This window comes from Brachyhypopomus gauderio, chromosome 4 (assembly GCF_052324685.1).
Source record: "Brachyhypopomus gauderio isolate BG-103 chromosome 4, BGAUD_0.2, whole genome shotgun sequence".
NCBI lineage: Eukaryota > Metazoa > Chordata > Actinopteri > Gymnotiformes > Hypopomidae > Brachyhypopomus > Brachyhypopomus gauderio.
In genome coordinates, this window is record NC_135214.1 from 21,668,471 (window position 1) to 21,688,044 (window position 19,574).

Below are 19,574 nucleotides of genomic sequence, written 5' to 3' on the forward strand. Positions count from 1 at the left end.
AGACCAGTGTCTGTGTAGTACTGTCTACATCAGACCAGTGTCTCTATGTAGGACTGTCTACATCAGACCAGTGTCTCTATGTAGTACTGTCTACATCAGACTAGTGTCTCTATGTAGTACTGTCTACATCAAACCAGTGTCTATATGTAGTACTGGCTACATCAGACCAGTGTCTCTTTGTAGTACTGGCTACATCAGACCAGTGTCTCTATGTAGTACTGTCCACATCAGACTAGTGTCTCTTTGTAGTACTGTCTACATCAGACCAGTGTATGTGTAGTACTGGCTACATCAGACCAGTGTCTCTATGTAGGACTGTCTACATCAGACTAGTGTTTCTTTGTAGTACTGTCTACATCAGACCAGTGTCTGTGTAGTACTGGCTACATCAGACCAGTGTCTCTTTGTAGTACTGGCTACATCAGACCAATGTCTCTATGTAGTACTGTCTACATCAGACCAGTGTCTCTTTGTAGTACTGTCTACATCAGATTAGTGTCTCTTTGTAGTACTGTCTACATCAGACCAGTGTCTGTGTAGTACTGTCTACATCAGACCAGTGTCTGTGTAGTACTGTCTACATCAGACCAGTGTCTCTTTGTAGTACTGTCTACATCAGACTAGTGTCTCTTTGTAGTACTGTCTACATCAGACTAGTATCTCTTTGTAGTACTGTCTACATCAGACCAGTGTCTGTGTAGTACTGGCTACATCAGACCAGTGTCTCTGTGTAGCACTGTTTACATCGGACCAGTATCTTGATGTAGTACTGCCTACATCAGACCAGTGTCTCTATGTAGTACAGCCTACATCAGACCAGTGTCTCTGTGTAGTACTGTCTACATCAGACCAGTGTCTCTTTGTAGTACTGTCTACATCAGACCAGTGTCTGTGTAGTACTGGCTACATCAGACCAGTGTCTCTTTGTAGTACTGGCTACATCAGACCAGTGTCTCTATGTAGTACTGTCTACATCAGACTAGTGTCTCTTTGTAGTACTGTCTACATCAGACCAGTGTCTGTGTAGTACTGGCTACATCAGACCAGTGTCTCTTTGTAGTACTGGCTACATCAGACCAGTGTCTCTATGTAGTACTGTCTACATCAGACCAGTGTCTCTTTGTAGTACCGGCTACATCAGATCAGTGTCTCTATGTAGTACTGTCTACATCAGACTAGTGTCTATTTGTAGTACTGTCTACCTCAGACCAGTGTCTGTGTAGTACTGGCTACATCAGACCAGTGTCTCTATGTAGTACTGGATACATCAAACCAGTGTCTCTATGTAATACTGTTTACATCAGACCAGTGTCTCTGTGTAGCACTGTTTACATCGGACCAGTATCTCGATGTAGTACTGCCTACATCAGACCAGTGTCTCTATGTAGTACAGCCTACATCAGACCAGTGTCTCTGTGTAGTACTGTCTACATCAGACCAGTGTCTCTTTGTAGTACTGTCTACATCAGACCAGTGTCTCTTTATAGTACTGGTTACGTCAGACCAGTGTCTCTTTGTAGTACTGGCTACATCAGACCAGTGTCTCTATGTAATACTGTACATCAGACTAGTGTCTCTTTGTATAACTGTCTACATCAGACCAGTGTCTGTGTAGTACTGTAGTACTCTATGAAGTACTGTCTACATCAGATTAGTCTTATATACAGTACTGTCTACATCAGGTTAGTGTCTCTATGAAGTACTGTCTACATGAGACTAGTGTTCTATACAGTACTGTCTACATCAGATTTGTGTCTCTATGAAGTACTGTCTACATCAGATTAGTACTGTCTCTACTTTTGTGAACACAGACCTTCAGCACAGACACATGTGGGTGCGGCAGAAATGTCGGTTGATATTTTCATGACCAGCGGCAGAGACACTAATTCAACACAGAACTGCACAATTAATAAATAGGTTGAGTTAGATTGAGTACGTGGCCGTCACCATATCATCAGATTTCTGTCGCTGCCTTTAATTAAGATCTGAGGGTTATCCCGCAACACTTCCGATGGGCTAGCAAAGTGTGCAGGAGCGACAGCACCAGGGCAGTACTGAGTCACCATGGCACTTGACTCGGGCAATGTTGTCTTTGTACTGTTTCCATGTTGTCTTTGTACTGTGAGGCACCATGAAGTGTTGCCATTATTAACAAATATACAAATATATTATATATACAATATATATATATATATATATATATATATATATATATATATATATATATATATATATATATATATATATATATACACAAATGCTCATTTTGCATGCAGTATTTTCTGTGTTCAGTGCAGAATTTACTTTTAAAACCTAATTCATTACTCTTATATTTACTAATTTCAAGGCAAGGCAGGTTTATTTGTATGGTGCTTCTCATACTGAGCAACAATTCAAAGTGCTTCACAAAAGATGTAGAAGAAAAAAAATTACTATGTCCACAAGAAGGTCTTATAATATATATATACCATGAAGTCCTACATTACGAAGTGATTCATATCAGGTAGAGACACTGGTCCAGTGGTCCTACACCATGAAGTGATTCATATCAGGTAGAGACACTGGTCCACTGGTCCTACACCATGAAGTGATTCATAGACCAGCAGTAATACCTTATCTGTCAGGGCTGGACCCAGGACCGTTCCCCCTGTCGCCACTAGAGGGCGCGCTCTACCCACGTCTGTCAGGGCTGGGTCCAGAACCGTCCCTCCGGTCGCCACTAGAAGGAGTGCTAGACTGAATGCGCAAACGAGACGCAATCAGCGGTGAGGACCTGCAGCTGTGTCTTCCCCTATTTAACAGGCACAGTTGCAGTTCCTCACTGCTGAGTTGTTCGTTGCTACTCGCACGTGCTGCCAGCCAGTATACTACTCCTCTCTAGTGCGTTCTCTCTCTCGTTTGTTTTGTCTTTCCCCTGTTCCACTTCGAGTCTCTCTCCTGCGCCCTTCCTGGCCTACCTCAAGTTTTCCTTCACTGTTCCCTTCCTGTATCATTGTTTCATTATTTTGTTCGTTTGTGCTCCTGTTTTGTGCAGACACGTTGAGTTATTGCCTCCGTGTGTTTTTGGTTCTTTGGCTTCTTTATTTTGTTCGTTTGTGCTCCTGTTTTGTGCAGACACGTTGAGTTATTGCCTCCGTGTGTTTTTGGTTCTTAGGTTTCTTTTTTTTGTTCGTTTGTGCCCCTGTTTTGTGCTGACACGTTGAGTCGTTGCCTCCGTGTGTTTTCTGTTGGGATTTTCAGAGACGTATTCTCTGCTTTTATTTTCTGCGTTTCCCGCTCCTCGCGGAGGCCTCAGTTCACCGTTTGTGTTTGGAGTTTGCTCCTGAGCCCATCAAACAAAAAACCCCGTGGGTCCTCTGTAGTCAGTGGACCCACGTTACATTATCATTAACTATCATTAGCTAGTGTGGGGATTTAAGAAAGGATGCGATGTGTTCTCATTGGGGCTAATGAGAACTTGAGCAGCAGCATTTAAAATTGATTGAAGCTCTTTGTCTTTTTTGGGAGTCTGAGTAGGAGACCATTACAGACATGAGTCATGTAATGATGAGATTCTCTAGGTCTGGCCCGGCAATTTCTGATCTTCTTGTTGACTGCAATTTCCTTTGGGATCAATAGTTATATTGATATTAAGATAAGTGTAATCTTAAGGTGATAAAATGTTAATAAGTAATTGATTTGATGTGACTGCTAAAATATAAGAGTCTATTAATACACCAAGGTTACAAGCTAGCTAGGAGTTTTAAGTCCAGAAATGCAGCTAGTTTGAGCCTTTCAGTGCTGTTTCCAAATATAATATCTGTTTTATCTCTATCCCATCCAGTTAGTGATGTACTCAAGGCACTTACAGAGAGAGCTGAGGGGAGTGTAGTCTACGTGTGTCTACGTAGTCTACGTGTGTTAAGATCAGTGTTGCAAATAACGCCGTTATTTTGTCAGTAACAGGATAATATAATTAATTACTTTTCCTGTCGTTACAACGCCGTTGACGTTACTGGTCATTAAAAGCGGTGCGTTACTATATATTGATATACTAACAGTAATGTGAGCGGACCACTGCCCAGGCTAGTGAGGAGTAACAGATCTCGATAGGTCACAGTTCTCGGTGCAACACCTGTTTAACTTAACAAGTCAGTAAGTGATTGGTTAGGCAGCGTTATGGTAGCCAATCAGATCCAGTGTTTTTACACGTGTGCCGAAGCACGCGAGTGACACGACACAAACGGAGAAGAGGCAGAAATGGCGAGTCAGGAGCAAGCCGAAGAAAAATTAGCATTTTCAAGGTGGCGATATAAACATTATTTAAGAAAATACTTGAAGTTCCTGAATGTCTACCAGACTGGGTATTTGATTTATTTAATTAAGAATAGAGGTTTTATTGTACTTCTGTTGTGAACAAACCAGTTGACTCAGGTTGAGAGAATTAAATTTTATTTGATAGATATAAATGCACTTTATATAGTGTAACTGTTTACTTTTGCTTTTTTTTTTTACAAAGATTTGGGATTTTAAAGGATTTTATCCTGCACTGGTCTGTTGATGTGCAATAAATATCAAAAGTTAAACACCTTTCTGATCTACTCATTTCAACTGACTGTGAAAACTGCTTTTTCAAAAAATCCTTATTCATTGGCATACAACTTTTTTTTTACTGTAATGCAAATAGTTACTTTCCCTGGTAACAAGTTACTTTTATTATAGAGTAATTCAGTTACTAATTACTTTTTTAAAGTAACGTTCCCAACACTGGTTAAGATACCCAACATTTTGTATCATTTGGCCAAGAGTGAACATGTGTAATTTAAATATGAGGAGCCCAAGAATCGAACTCTGGGGGATGTCAGTCACTGGCACTCCATCAGAAACATTATTTTTTTGTTTTGACAAAATAATTCCTGCCTTGCAGGTTCTAACTGAACCATGTTAGAACTGTTCCTGAGACAATATTATAAGACAATATAATAGTTCTTTAAGTGCCAAGTAACCTGCTACATTACTTTTGGATAAGATTGTTAAACATAGACGCTGCATAACAAGTTTCTGGAAAAGCACGTTTAACATGCTTACTAAAATGACCTGATTTGTGAAAGTTGCATGTTAGATTAAGTAATAACTCCTAAAACTACTGTTATTGCATAACGTTACTTGAACTACCTAAAGAACCAGTATGGGTGCTGTCTGGTATTTATTTCAACACAACTCTTAACCTCAAAATTACTATTAAATGTACTATACAAGTACCACTGATGCAAAATCTCAGTCAACACCAGTGGTAAGGTGCACACATATGTGTGTGTGTGTGTGTGTGTGTGTGTGTGTGTGTGTGTGTGTGTGTATGTGTGTATATGTGTGTGTGTGTGTGTGTGCATGTTATTTGTGTGTGTGTGTATATGTGTGTGCGTGCGTGTGTGTGTGTGTGTGTGTGTGTGTGTGTGTGTGTGTGTGTTATGTGGATCTGTAGTAGAGGGAGATGAATGGCAGGCATGATCAGGAGGAGGTTGTTGGATTTGGCCAGCAGTATTTGGCTGCAGTAGTTTCTTCTTGGCTGATACTTGATTTTTCTCAGAATGTGTTTCCCAGTTCAGTCAGAAAGATTGCCTCCCTTAACACACACACACACACACACACACACACTTCTGGTTAGAGAGAGATCAGGATAGGTCACTGTTATTGGCGTAAAATAGCTCCTTGTTCATAACATTTGTTTTAAGATGAACTGTGTGTTTGTATCAGTGTACAAACACACCCATTATTCCTCTGCCTCCTACGACCTGTGTGCAGTATATTAGTTTTATTACTTTAGTGCAGGGGTAATCAACTATATTGTTCCGCGGGCCAAATTTGGCAGATAGCTCTGACCTGCGGTCCGGGGGGCGTAACACTCGTGACGGAGTTCAGCGCTATTTTCAATATTTTCAATAGTGCTGAAATAAATGCTCCGGTTTAAAATGACTTCTCCCGTCAAAATTAAGAACTATTTTTAACAATTTATTCTGGGTCCGGATGGGATGTCATTTGGGTCCGTATACAGTTAATCAGGAATGAGATTGGGTCCGGACAGGACTGCGTTCGGGTCCGGATCCGGACCGCGGTCCGCCAGTTGCCGACCCCTGCTTTAGTGTATCAGTGAACAAGCAAGCAAAGCAAAGTGCCTTCCCATGGTCATTAAAATACTTTGATTAATTTCTCCATTGTAAAAGGGTAATAATAAGTCATAAGGTTGAGGGCTGTCATGAGGCTTTAGTTAAGTCAAGATCCAGCTAAATACAGCAAATGACAGAGGCAGGTTAGGTGTTTCACAGCCAGTTCTGGGGAGGAACTGCTTTTATTGGAGAGTTGATGCTGTGTGTCCATTTGGAGAATGTTCCGATTAGGAAACCTCACACTTGAACTACTTTCTGGCATTAGACTAAACATAGCAATGACAGTAAATGTGACAGACATTGTTAAAATGCTAAGAATACAATTTTCTTCTATGTTGTGACACTATTGTAGAAAGATCAAATTCAGTCTAGTGTTATAAAGTGAAAATGATTATTAAATAATACTGAGAATCTCATTCTCACAATGTTACTTTGGAAAATATCAAATAATTAAATTAATAATATTTATTGTGCTATGAAAGAAGATTAGACTTACAGAATATACAGAACATATATTCCAAATGCCAGCACATCAGATGCTTTGAATCTGTCATTTTGATAACTAACTGTAATGTAATACATGTTTAGAAAACTAGCTAAAATGTTCTGAAATGTTTTTTTCACTAGAAGTTTTATATTAGCTGGCAGAAGCGTACGACACATCATGGTCCGTCACGTCTCTTGTTTAGAGCTCCTGCTCGCCATGCTAGCCTGCACAATTACGACAACAAAAGTTGGGAGAGAACGGCAGAGTCCCGTATGGGATTCTTTTTGTAATATGACTACGAGAAAGATTACATGTCTTGTAGTGGAAACAGGTGATAAAATATATAGAGTAGTTCTCAAGAGGAAAATCCCCATGAATATCAACGTTCACACAAGAGGGCTAACTGCCAGTACCTTGACAAGCTGACTCTCTGAGTAGCTCTGCCGAAAGAGAAGCACCATCCCGGCTAGGTAGCACCGGGAAGGAGAACCATAATGGACCGTTTTCATCATTGATCAAATAGCTGCTGGTTAGTTAATATGCAGGAAAACCGCAAGCCGGAGGATCCACTAGTTAATGTGTTGAGACTGGATGTCAACACGACTGTGTGACTCGATTGCCTTCAAAAAGTTTAGCTTTTCACATGAACCAAAATAGGGTTACGCTTCTATGTTCGTGTCTGTCCTTAGTCTGGTAATTTTCAGCAGTAGTATTAGACATTTTGCACTTAAGGCTTCTATCCTGTGGACTGTTACAGTTTGTGTGGACAGTTGGTTGTTCAACAGTAATTGAATGCATTTTTTAAAATGGTATCTTTTGATGAATTTTTATTACACAATATTTACTCTGAACTTTTTGAATCCTGCACCTGACAATTAACCCAAAGTATGAAAAAATAAATCTAATGCTAGAACTAATGAAAGACAAACTTAAACTAAGCTTTAAAAAAAAAACCAAGCAAACATGCTCTGAAAACGAATAAAAAAATAGTCACAATTAAAAGAAAAACTAAACAATAATGAAAAATCCAAAACTATTTGACCCTTGCAGACACGCAGACACACACCCAGACACATGCATGCACATGCACACATTTTTTGTTGCATAGTATGGATTCCACTCCTTCATATAAAATGTTTCACACTGAGACTGTAGTCATTTCTTCTGTGTTCCAACTAATAGCATACTTGTGTTACCCAAAAATACACAACTAAAATGATGCCTTGAGGAAAATCTGAGCGTAGGTAAATGCGTAAATATTGGGTTCAGATCATTCTCTTAATTTCAGGACCTTTTTTGTATTGCCATTATTATCTTTTTGTTTTTTCTGCTGAAAAAGTTGAAACAACATATTTCAGCATTTTTTGAAGCAAGGATTCACTGATACACTTTCCTTCTCTTTTCTACCTGACAAACACACATTCATTCCTGCTTTTCAAATTTACTTGAAAGAAAAATCTTAAATTTCATTTCAAATGTACTTTCATTTTGCAGATAATTATGACCACAAAATAATTCAGAAGTGGTGCCAAGCATGTTTTACACATAATTAATACATTAGCATGTATTTGCATGTATTTGTAGTAGTTGCAGTGGCAAAGTCTTGCATGTATGTCAGGGAGCCTTGAGGATGTTTAAATGAAGGATATAGATATAGTATGCACAGCTGATGAAGAATCACTGTTCAAACCACTATACCACTAGTCTTGTTTCTCTGGAAACTCTTTACTTCACTAAAAGCTGTACATATTTATAATGTGTGCATGCATGTGCGTATACATCTGTACACATGTACGCGTGTGTGTATGTACGCGTATGTGTGCATGTTTGTGTGTGAGTGTGTTCACTGCAGCTGCAGGTGGGAAAGATCTTTCTTGATGTTGCTTGCTCTCCTGAAGTTTATCAATTTTATCAATGAATTAGGTTTTTTTTGTTACCGATATGTGCCCCCATAGAGAGCTGTCTGATTTTACAAATATGTTTGTGAGTATGCAAGAGATAAAAATATTGTAAAACATACATCCTTTTGTATTGTAAAACATACCTTTGATAGGCCCAGTTCTGTAGAATAAATTATGCCATCTCAACCACCCCACCAATTTTACTTTCTCCAATGAACAGTGACAATGAAAAATTCACATGTGTACAAATGGAGTTCTTATTGTTTGTCTCGATTGTTTTCCAGGCAAGACAATACCACACCGTTAGCTGAGATTAAACCAACCAATGCGTTGCAACAGGTGCAACAGGTGAGAAGTCTTTCTTCTCTCTGTCTCTCTGTCTTCCTCTTTCTCTCTCACACACATAGGAACAGTCTCTCATCATATTTTTTCTGCTGTCCCTATCTTGTTCTTTGACTTTTTAAAACAGAACACACATCTGTGTGTTGGTGGGTGTGTGTGTGTGTGTGTGTGTGTGTGTGTGTGTGTGTGTGTGTGGAGGGGGGTTCCCTGTGCATAAAGGGTTTGTATTCTGTAGCCCCTTCAGGTCATCTTTGCTGGCCTAATTTAACTTTGAGCAGTCAGAGCATTCAGAGTTAGATATTAGATATGAGTTAGATATTAGATATGAGTTAGATATGAACTACATAGTGCTGCCACAGCATCCAAAGGAATCCTCTGGGAAGAGAGAGAAATATAACAATATAACCTACTTGAAAGAACCTTTGGTCAGCAGAAAATTCATATACATTTATTTGTTACAATTTTGCGATTAAAAAGGTTTTACAAGTATTTTTAGTTCAACACTTACACGACTTCCTCAACAAAATGCATGTCTGCGCTATTTAAAAAAAATTTGTTTCTTAGTTATACTAGGATTATTAGATTATGAAATCATACTACAAATAATCTTATAATACCTAAAAATACCAGTGCCGTTACTCTCATTACCGAACATTTGCTTTATAGGAGACATTATTGACACACAGAGGAATAGAACTTCACAGATTTATTTGTTTAGAACTCTTGGTTTGTTGTTCCAATAATCTTTAAAAACGAATGTTTGTAATAATGTAATAATGTGTAATAGTGCAAAACAGACAGAATGAGAAGCAGGGACACTGTGCTCTGTCCCCTCTCCATGCTTCTCCAGTACCAAGAGAAGGGAGCAAAATCTCCTTCTCACTCTCCACCAGTTTACTTAGCTGATTATAGTCTCTCAGATTAGGGCCTAACCATCAGATTACATAATTACTGAAGTCTGCAGAGACGAAGGTGCTGAATGCCCAAGCCACAAAGATCTCTGCCTCTGTTTGTTTGTTTATTTGTTTATTTATTTGAACACGAAGGGAAAGTGCTTAGGGAATATAGGTACCAAGGTTGTGTTTGACATTTAGAAAAGGGGTCTGATTTTTTAAATATATATCCCCTCCTACCTACTCCTCAGTGGGGCCGGTGTTACTGTTTGCTCTGTTGATCTGGCTGCATTAGGTTACAGCCAAGCTGTCAAGTCCAATCAGTGTGCTGGGCTGTTGATGCACACAACCTGACTGTGTCACTCCCACATGAGAGACCCAACCTAGTGCTCTGATTCTGTTAGGCTTAGCGTTGCACTTTTGCTCATTTTACTTTGGAGTGTGTGTGTGTGTGTGTGTGTGTGTGTGTGTGTGTGTGTGTGTGTGTGTAAAAGGTACACTTTGATATGTATGTATATAACAGCACTATAATACTTTTAGTTAATGAGGCTGGTGAGGTAAATCTTGTTCAACAGTGACACTGTGTTCACATTTGCATCTATGTGTGTCTTTGTGTATATATAAACTGTATGTGCATGAGTGAGTGTGTATGTGTATGAGTGAGTGTGTATGTCTGTCTCACCAATTTTTGTGTAATTAGAATTTGCTTGGAGTTGCAAAGAAAATTCTCTAGTGGTCCAGACCTGTCAATTACAGCTTTTCTACATGAAGAAAAAAAAATTAAATGAATGATTTATACAGTGATGGATATGCAATGTATACAATAAATATATTTGTGTATATATATACATGTAGGCTTATGCAAATAATATATGAATAATAAATAACAATTATTAAAGTAATAATGATATGATGATGTAAAACAATTACACTAATAATAATATCAATAATATTAGTAATTAATAATTAATAATACTAAGTAAAGCCATTGTCATACTCAAGGGCACTTTAGCACTTTAAAGCATCAATACAGGGATGAGGGAAACAAAACATTGTACTACTGACAATATGAGCATCATTTCTTCCTCTGCTTTATCACCGTTTTGATATAACAAATCTATTACTGATGTTGTTTACTGACCTATGCGTACTGACCTATTAACCTGGATATGTATATCAGTTCTACATATAAATTGTATAGTGAAAGGTATGTTGACATTGAGTTCAAGTGTTTTAGCCACTCCCATTGCTATGAGGTATAAAGTAAACCAAATCCAATATCTGTACTGAAGTGCTCAGGGCCTTTTTATGACGTTGTCATGTCACGTTTTATGTCCAGGATACTACGTTTGTCCAGGTTTGTGAAACATCTGCTCTGCTAGATCTGTCCTGGTCAAGTGGAAGCACTATTGTAAAATTGATGTGTATTGGATTAAAAGCAGCTTAAAATAAGTGTACCACACAAACTGGCAGCACGTGTCTGCCAGGTGCTGGAGCATGTAGCACATAAAAATCAACTAGCCTCTCCTGCATCACTCACTCTAGAGGTCCAAACTGCCTCTGGAAGCAACATCAGCACACAAACTGTGCATCAGTTATTTCATGAAATGGGTTTCTATAGCTGAGTAGCTACACTACGATCACGAAGGGTAACGCCAAGCATGGGCTGGAGTGGTGTAAACCTTCCCGCCACTAACCCCTGGAGCAGTACAAATGAGTTCCCTCCACTGCTTCACTGCCTGGCAGTCTGATGGATGAATCTGGGTTTGGTGAAAGCCAGGAGAACATTACCTCCTGGAATAATAGTGCCAGCACTAAAATTTGGCGGCAGAGGGATAATTGATCTGTTTTTCAGGGTTTTGGCTGTGTGCTTAGTTTCAGTGAAGCATAATGTTAATACTACACCATACAAAGACATTTTAGACAATTATATGCTTCCATCTTTGTGGCAATGGTTTGGGGGAGGCCCCTTCCAGTTCCAGAATGACTGCATTCTGTGCACAAAGTGAGATCCATAAAGATATGGTTTGAGGAGGTTGGTGTGGAGGAACTCCAGTCTCCTGCACAGAGCCCCAAACTCAACCCCACTGAACACCTTTGGGATGAATTGGAATGCTGATTGCAAACCAAGGCTTCACATCCAACAAAAGTACTTGACCTCACAAATGAATTTTTGACCAAGTAGACTTTTTTTTTTGACAAAGTATACAGAAAGACTTTAAGAAGAATGGAGGCTGTTATAGCCACAAGGGAAGGGTTTGGGTGTCCACATACTTTAAGCCATATTGTGCACCACTTGCAATACTGATGTTCAATATATAGACACTCTGAAAGAAATTTTATTGCATGAAAGGATGAATGAAAATGAAGAGAGAGGGTGAGTGTTTTTTTCATGTTTAGTTTCACACCTGCTGCAGGTGTGTCAGGATCTGCTTTCTTTCCTCCCTATCCTTCTCTGCGCCCCCATACCACCAACACTTCATTATGCCTGCAATTGCTTTATTCTTTTATCCTGTTTTCATCACCTTTTTAATATTTCAATGATGTTATGCACATCTTATAGTTTAATTCTGCTATTACATGTTAGTAATTCAACAGCAGGTTGGTGTAAGTGTGAATAGTTATGTTTGTCAAGGCAGACTGTCCTCCCATGTTCTTCCCCTTCCTCTAGCCTCCCGTTAACCAGGTACTCACCGGACAGGTACCGTTACAGGAGCCGGCCAGTCAGGTACCATTGCAGGAGCCGGCTGGACAGGTACCGGTGCAGGCACTAGCTGGACAGGTACCGGTGCAGCAGCCGGCTGGACAGGTACCACTGCAGGCACTGACTGGACAGGTACCGGTACAGGAGCTGACTGGTCAGGTACTGGTGCAGGAGCCAGCTGGACAGGTACCACTGCAGGCACCGTCTGGACAGGTACTTGTGCAGGAACCGGCTGGACAGGTACTGGTGCAGGAGCCGGCTGGACAGGTACTGGTGCAGGAACCGGCTGGACAGGTACTGGTGCAGGCACCAGCTGGACAGGTACCGCTGCAGGCACCAGCTGGACAGGTACCACTGCAGGAGCCAGCTGGACAGGTACCGCTGCAGGCACCAGCTGGACAGGTACCGCTGCAGGCACCAGCTGGACAGGTACCGCTGCAGGAGCTGGCTGGACAGGTACCGGTGCAGGAGCTGGCTGGACAGGTACCCTTACAGGCACTGGCTGGACAGGTACCAGTGCAGGTACTGTCTGGACAGGTACCGCTGCAGGAGCTTGCTGGACAGATACCATTGCAGGCACTGGCTGGACAGGTACCGGTGCAGGCACTTGCTGGGCAGTTACCGGTGCAGACATTGGCTGGACAGTTAATGGTGCAGGCACTGACTGGACAGGTACCGGTGCAGGAGCCGACTGGACAGGTATCACTGCAGACATTAGCTGGACAGGTACCACTGCATGCATTGGCTGGACAGGTACCAGTGCACGCGCTGGTTGGACAGGTACCACTGCAGGCACTGGCTGGACAGATACTGCTGCAGGAGCAGGCTGGACAGGTAACAATGCAGGCACTGGCTGGACAAGTACCAATGCAGGCATTGTCTGGACAGGTACCGCTGCAGGCACTAGCTGGACAGATACCGCTGCAGGCACTGTCTGGACAGGTACCACTGCAGGCACTGGCTGGACAAGTACCAGTGCAGGCATTGGCTGGACAGGTACCATTGCAGGCACTGATGGGACAGGTACCAGTGCAGACACTGACTGGTCAGGTACCAGTGCAAGAGCCAGCTGGACAGGTACCGACGCAGGCACTGGCTGGACAGGTACCAACGCAGGCACTGGCTGGACAGGTACCAGTGCAGGCACTAGCTGGACAAGTACCGACGCAGGCACTGGCTGGACAGGTACCACTGCAGGCACTGGCTGGACAGGTACAGACGCAGGCACTTGCTGGTCAGGTAACGACACAGGCACTTCCTGGACAGGTACCAACACAGGCACTTGCTGGTCAGGTACCGACACAGGCACTTCCTGGACAGGTCCCGACGCAGGCACTGGCTGGACAGGTACCAACGCAGGAGCCGGCTGGACAGGTACCGCAGCACAACTCTGCTGGACAGGTACCACTGCAGGCACTAGCCGGACAGGTATCAGCGCAGGATTTGGCTGGACAGGCCCCGGGGCAGAAGCCAGCTGAGAAGGTACTGGTGCAGGAGCCAGCCAAGGAGCCGAAAGAGCCAGAGTGTGTCGTGCAAGAGAGCATGGCCACCTCGGCTCTCATAAAGGCCACAGTTCTGCAGGAGGAGCAAGCGCCCACAGTAGCTCCAACACAGGTACACACACACAGTATCAGCCCATGTGAGAGGACAAAAGACACATGAGGCTCCTGAGATCTTTTAACACTTTTAGCCACCAGTGTTACTGTACAACTCTTTCTGATTGTGAGCTTCAGTACAAACGCACACATGTACACTTCCCCACAAACACACACACGTACACACAACTCAGGGCCGTACCGAAGATCAAACCTTTTTCTTAGATCCAGACCATATGTGCACTAGTGCTAGGCGGTATGACCCAAATTCTATATCACGATATTTTTAAAAATGATATCGGTTTCACGGTATTTGAGGGTTTTCCCCCCTATGCATGATGTGTTAACTGCATTGACTGCGAAAATAATTACTGCAGTAGAGTGGTTAAGAGTACCCTATTCCACTGTTAGAAAAATGTCTCCACCTAAGTATTACATGTAATACAGACTTGAATGGACCCACATGATCAGTTTCAAATGGTAGCGCTAAAGTAGTGAATTAATCATATAGCATGACAGTTGTAGAAAAAACCGTTTATTTAAAACATTTTTCAGACAACATCAAAACTGTAGGTTTATACAATTTATGTGAACCAGCTACACGTAATATTATAAATTCCACACCAGTTTATTAATAACAAATAAGATGTATTTAGACATGAAGTAGACAGGGCTGTTTGTCAATGGTTGTATTGTACTTGTGACGATGGGTGCGGCGTCAAAGACGAGACACTGAATCCTCATTTAGAGCACACGTCACTTTTAATGAATTACATATATTGCGCAATAGCGCACGTAGAACACGTAGAGGAACACAGAGACGCGTAAACATTAGACAACGACGAGCACAGGACACTGAGCGAGCGCACATTAAATAGACAAACCACATTAGCCCCACGTGATTACGAGACGAGTCACAGGTGAGACATAACCACAAGACATAACCATAACCACGTAGATCCACAGATGCAGACGATGCATGTGGACAACGTAAACACACGCCCAAAAGGGAGGGGCCGGGGTGACAGTACTGAAAAGTCCCATATATCTTACCTTTAATTAAATAACAATTAAATAATAATAATAATATTTAAACAAATAAATAATAACAGTGGTCGAACACTGGGGAGACGGTACCTTTTAGTGTGATAAAAAGAGAGTTATCATTTCGACCATATTTGTACAAATATGTAACTTATTTAAGCTGAAGGTGCTGGAAAATATTGAAAATTGACCTTGAAAGTGCCATACAAGTCCTTGAATTCCACCTTGTAAAGGAAACATAACTTAGCATAAAACATAGCGCTGAAGAGTAGAACGTGCATAGTTACAAAAATCGAGAGGTGCATGACCTCGCAAGACGATAGTGGAGCCACTGCGATTGCATCATTTTTGCCACGTGGATCCTCGTGCCATTCGCGACGCATCAAGTAGAAGCTAGCTTTATGGGTGGTGCAACAGATTGCTCGTTACCACCAGCCATGACAACTTTTGCTTGACAGCATTTGCAGTAAGTGACTGTTTGGTCCACGTCCGACCTTTAAAACCCTATGTCAAAGTCTAATATATTTATATAGTGCTTTTTACAACACATGCTGTCACAAAGCAGCTTTACAATCGTATGGGTCCAGATCCCTAATGAGCAAGCCAAAGATGACAGTGGCAAGGAAAAACTCCCTATGATGGTGGGGATTAGGAAGAAACCTCGGGAGGACCAAGACTCAAAAGGGAACTCATCCTCCATTGGGTGGCCCGTTAGCACAAGTCCATATTTGTGGTAAAAAGGTGGTTCTACAGTTATAGTTAAGGTTCTTGTTCTCAGGTCAAGTAGTCACAGTCGCTTCAGTGCAGATGGTGAGCCTCAGGTAGGAGCATGTCCTCTTGCGGCAATGGCACATCCAACCCTGGCATCAGTACATCCACCGGCAAGCCAAACCATCTCCCAGGTGCTTGTAGGTGCAATCGTCTTGGGTAGAAGCATCCAAAAAGACAATACAGAGTGTGTGGACATCAATTTAAACCATCATTGATTTAAACGTACATGGCTCATATGATTAGCATGTGGCTCCGGCAGGCTAATCTATAGCTGCATAACTAAAGGGAGGGTTTCAGAGATGACCACAGTCATGAGGGCTCACTGAGACATTGCTTTCCAGCCAAGTCATTGTCACAACTAGATTGATGCTGGATGACAGAATCAACATTTCAGATTACCAGAAATCTCAACATCTGGGGGCCCCTGAGCCCCACACCTTACAAGGGGAATATTAACTGAAGGCTTGATTAAATGGGTGAGTCTTAAGTCTAGATTTAAAGATTGGAACTGTGTCAGAATCTCGGATTGGAGCTGGAAGGCTATTCCGTAATTGAGGGGCTTTAAAGGAGAAAGCTCTGCCTCCGGCTGTAGTTTTACTAATTTTTGGATCTAGGAGAAATCCAGCATTTTGGGAGCGCAAAGAGCGAGATGGGTTGTAGTAAGCAATGAGTTCACTCAGATATTCATGTTCATGTTCACATATTGTGAGGCAAGACCATTCAGTGCCTTATAGGTTAAATTCAATTTGATATTTAATCGGAAGCCAGTGTAATGCCACGAGAGTGGGACTAATATGATCGAATTTTCTAGCCTTAGTTAGGACTCTAGCTGCAGCATTTTGTACAAGTTGTAGCAAAATGGACTGTTTAGAGCATCCAATTAGAAGACCATTGCAAGTCCAATCTTGACGAGAGAAAAGCATGGAACAACTTCTCTGCATCAGCTAATGAAAGTAAGTGTCTCAGCTTGGTGATATTACATAAATGGAAAAAGGCAGCCTTAGTGACATTGCATATATGTGTGTCAAATGAAAGATCCGAATCAATACTGACACCTAAGCTTTTTGCGGCAGATTTAGGTGTTACTGAAAAACCATCTAGGGTAAGGGGAATATCAGCCCAATTGCTTCAAGCAGCTTTGGTCCCAAGAATCAGCACCTCAGTCTTATCGGAATTTAGTTGAGGAAAATTAGACACCATCCAGTTTTTTATGTCCTGGATGCAGTTCTCAATCATGAGAGTAGTAGTGACATCATCCGGATTGGAAGATATATACAACTGAGTATCATATGCGTAGCAATGGAAGCTAATACAATGCCTACGAATGACCAGTGGTAGCATGTATAATGAGAATAATATGGGGCCCAGTACATACGCCATATTTTACCTCGTTATTTACTAGTACAAATTGGTAACGATCTGTCAGATAGGACCTGAAACAAGAGAGTGCTTGACCTCTTATGCCAATGAGCCTATTAAGTAGAATATTATGATCAATGTTGTCAAAAACAGCAGTGAGGTCTAGCAGTATGATAAAAGAAACGTGTCCTTTATCAGAGGATATTAAAGTGATCGTTCAGTACATTAGTCAGTGCTGTTTCAGTGCTGTGATGGGGTCTAAATCCAGATTGAAATAACTCTAAGACATGTTCTGTCTGTAAGAAGGAAGAGAGTTGTGAAGAAACGACTTTCTCTAAAATTTTGAATTAATCTTATCATTAAAGAAATTCATAAAATCGTTACTGCTACACTCTAGTGGGATTAGTGAATTGATTTGTTCATGGCTCCTCGTTAGGCTGCAAACAGTTTTAAATAGGTGTCCTGAATTGTTTTTATGTTTTTCTATTAAAGCCGATAAGTATGAGGATTTTGCCATATGGAGCGCATGCTTATATTCAGTAAGGCTGCTTTTCCATGATAGTCTATACACTTCTAGCTTAGAATTTCGCCATTTACGCTCCAGGATCCCCTCAGCACCTTTGAGACTACGCGTGTGCTCGTTGTACCAAAGCGCTATTTTTCTCTCAGTGGCTCTCTTATATTGCAATGGCGCAACCTTGTCTAGAGCTGTACAAAGTCTCGACGTGCTTGGTAAAGCGTTCTAGTCCTTCCGGAACTACAGGTGGATCAATGTTTGTCAGACCCGGTAAAATATCAGTGAGCGCGGCTATGGTACTAGGTGTTATAGTTCGTTTAATATGGTAGCGGGGCGACCGATGAATATCGTCGTTCAAACGCAACTCGTATGTTATGAGGCTGTGGTCAGAAACGGCCTCACTCTGAGGAAGAATTGATAAAATGGATATGTTAATACCAAATGATAAGACTAAGTCTAAAGTATGACTACAATAATGCATAGGACCAACCACATTCTGAGTGATACCCATTGAATCAAGAATTGCTTGAAAGTTTGAAAGTTTATGCTAAAAGAGTCACATAGATAGGGCAGTCATGGCCTGGTGGTTAGGGAACTGGTCTTGTGACCAGAGGGTCGTGGGTTCGATCCCGAGACCTGAGGCCATGACTGAGGTGCCCCTGAGCAAGGCCCTTAACCCTCAACTGCCCACTTGTATAAATGAGATGAAAATGTAAGTCGCTCTGGATAAGGGCGTCTGCCAAATGCCGTAAATGTACTATAATCACCTTATTGGCTGATAGCACTACATGAGACAGAAAGTCTGAAAACTCCTGTAAATAGTAATTTTTTCTACTAACTTTATGAGAATTATTTTTTGGTACTCGAGGAACAGACACAGTTTCAATCTGGTGTGACCTAGGTGACGTCTCTTTGCAGCTCGGTTTAGCCTGTGTGTCTGCTGCCTGGCCCCATCTCTGGTTTGTCAATCCCTATTAACCCCATTATGTACTTCCTGACAACAGAAACAGCTCCTTTCTTTGGCAAAAGTTCCTTGGAGCATCATCTTTTACTTCAATGTTTGGTAGAACTTCTGGTTCAAAACGTCCCTCGTTTTCAGCAAGCTGGATTTGCGCTCTGTTGCATGTGTGCTTAGTGGCGCATCAATAAAAAGTATTCCTTGAGAAACAATTAACAACCGTGCTGTGTTCCGGACATGTTTAAACCGGTGTGGCCAGTATATGCAAAATTGTTATCATAACAAAAATAAACACCGGTTTTCATTGCAAACCAGTATAGCGCCAAGCACTAATGTGCACCACTTTCCACTATTTCACTGTGATGCTTAATGTACAACACTGTGATGCTTCATTTTTTTACGATGAAACAAAATTATGCAAGCCTGCCAATTTTTTGTTTACATTTCAATATTTTTCCATCACCTATTGGGAAATAGATGGAGAAAGTACTGAGGTCTAGACCTCTGTGACCTCGTAACAAGTTATGGACATGCAGTTACACAAGCCCATGTAAAATAAAGATATTTTTCTTGAACATATTAACATATACCGTATTTTCCGGACTATAAGCCGCTACTTTTTTCCCTGTGATTTGAACCATGCGGCTTATAAAGAGGTGCGGCTTTTCTGTAGATTTTTCTTCACCCGTCAGGTCAAAGCTAGGTCAAAGTTGTAAATCAAAGAAGAATATGCTCAATTTCATTTAGCACATGCAAGCAGCAGGCACGACGGAGAAAATTTTTCAAACATGTGTTGTGCAAAATTCTGAGTGCCTTCGTTTGCACACGCATAAAGACGCAACAGATTACATTAGGGAGTT

General features: G+C 41.4%; 1 protein-coding gene across 3 annotated transcripts in view; it reads left to right on the forward strand.

Annotated features, from left to right (window-relative positions):
* The window catches only part of LOC143512554 (ERC protein 2-like), a 215,104-nt gene that overhangs the window by 99,253 nt on the left and 96,277 nt on the right, over nucleotides 1–19,574 (forward strand). For 2 of the 3 annotated variants that reach the window (XM_077003021.1, XM_077003022.1), the window contains exon 14: nucleotides 8,816–8,879. In XM_077003021.1, the coding sequence (XP_076859136.1) occupies nucleotides 8,816–8,879 (64 nt within the window). Of the gene's footprint in view, nucleotides 1–8,815; nucleotides 8,880–12,437; nucleotides 14,085–19,574 lie in introns of all 3 variants that reach the window. The other variant, XM_077003020.1, reaches the window with a different exon arrangement.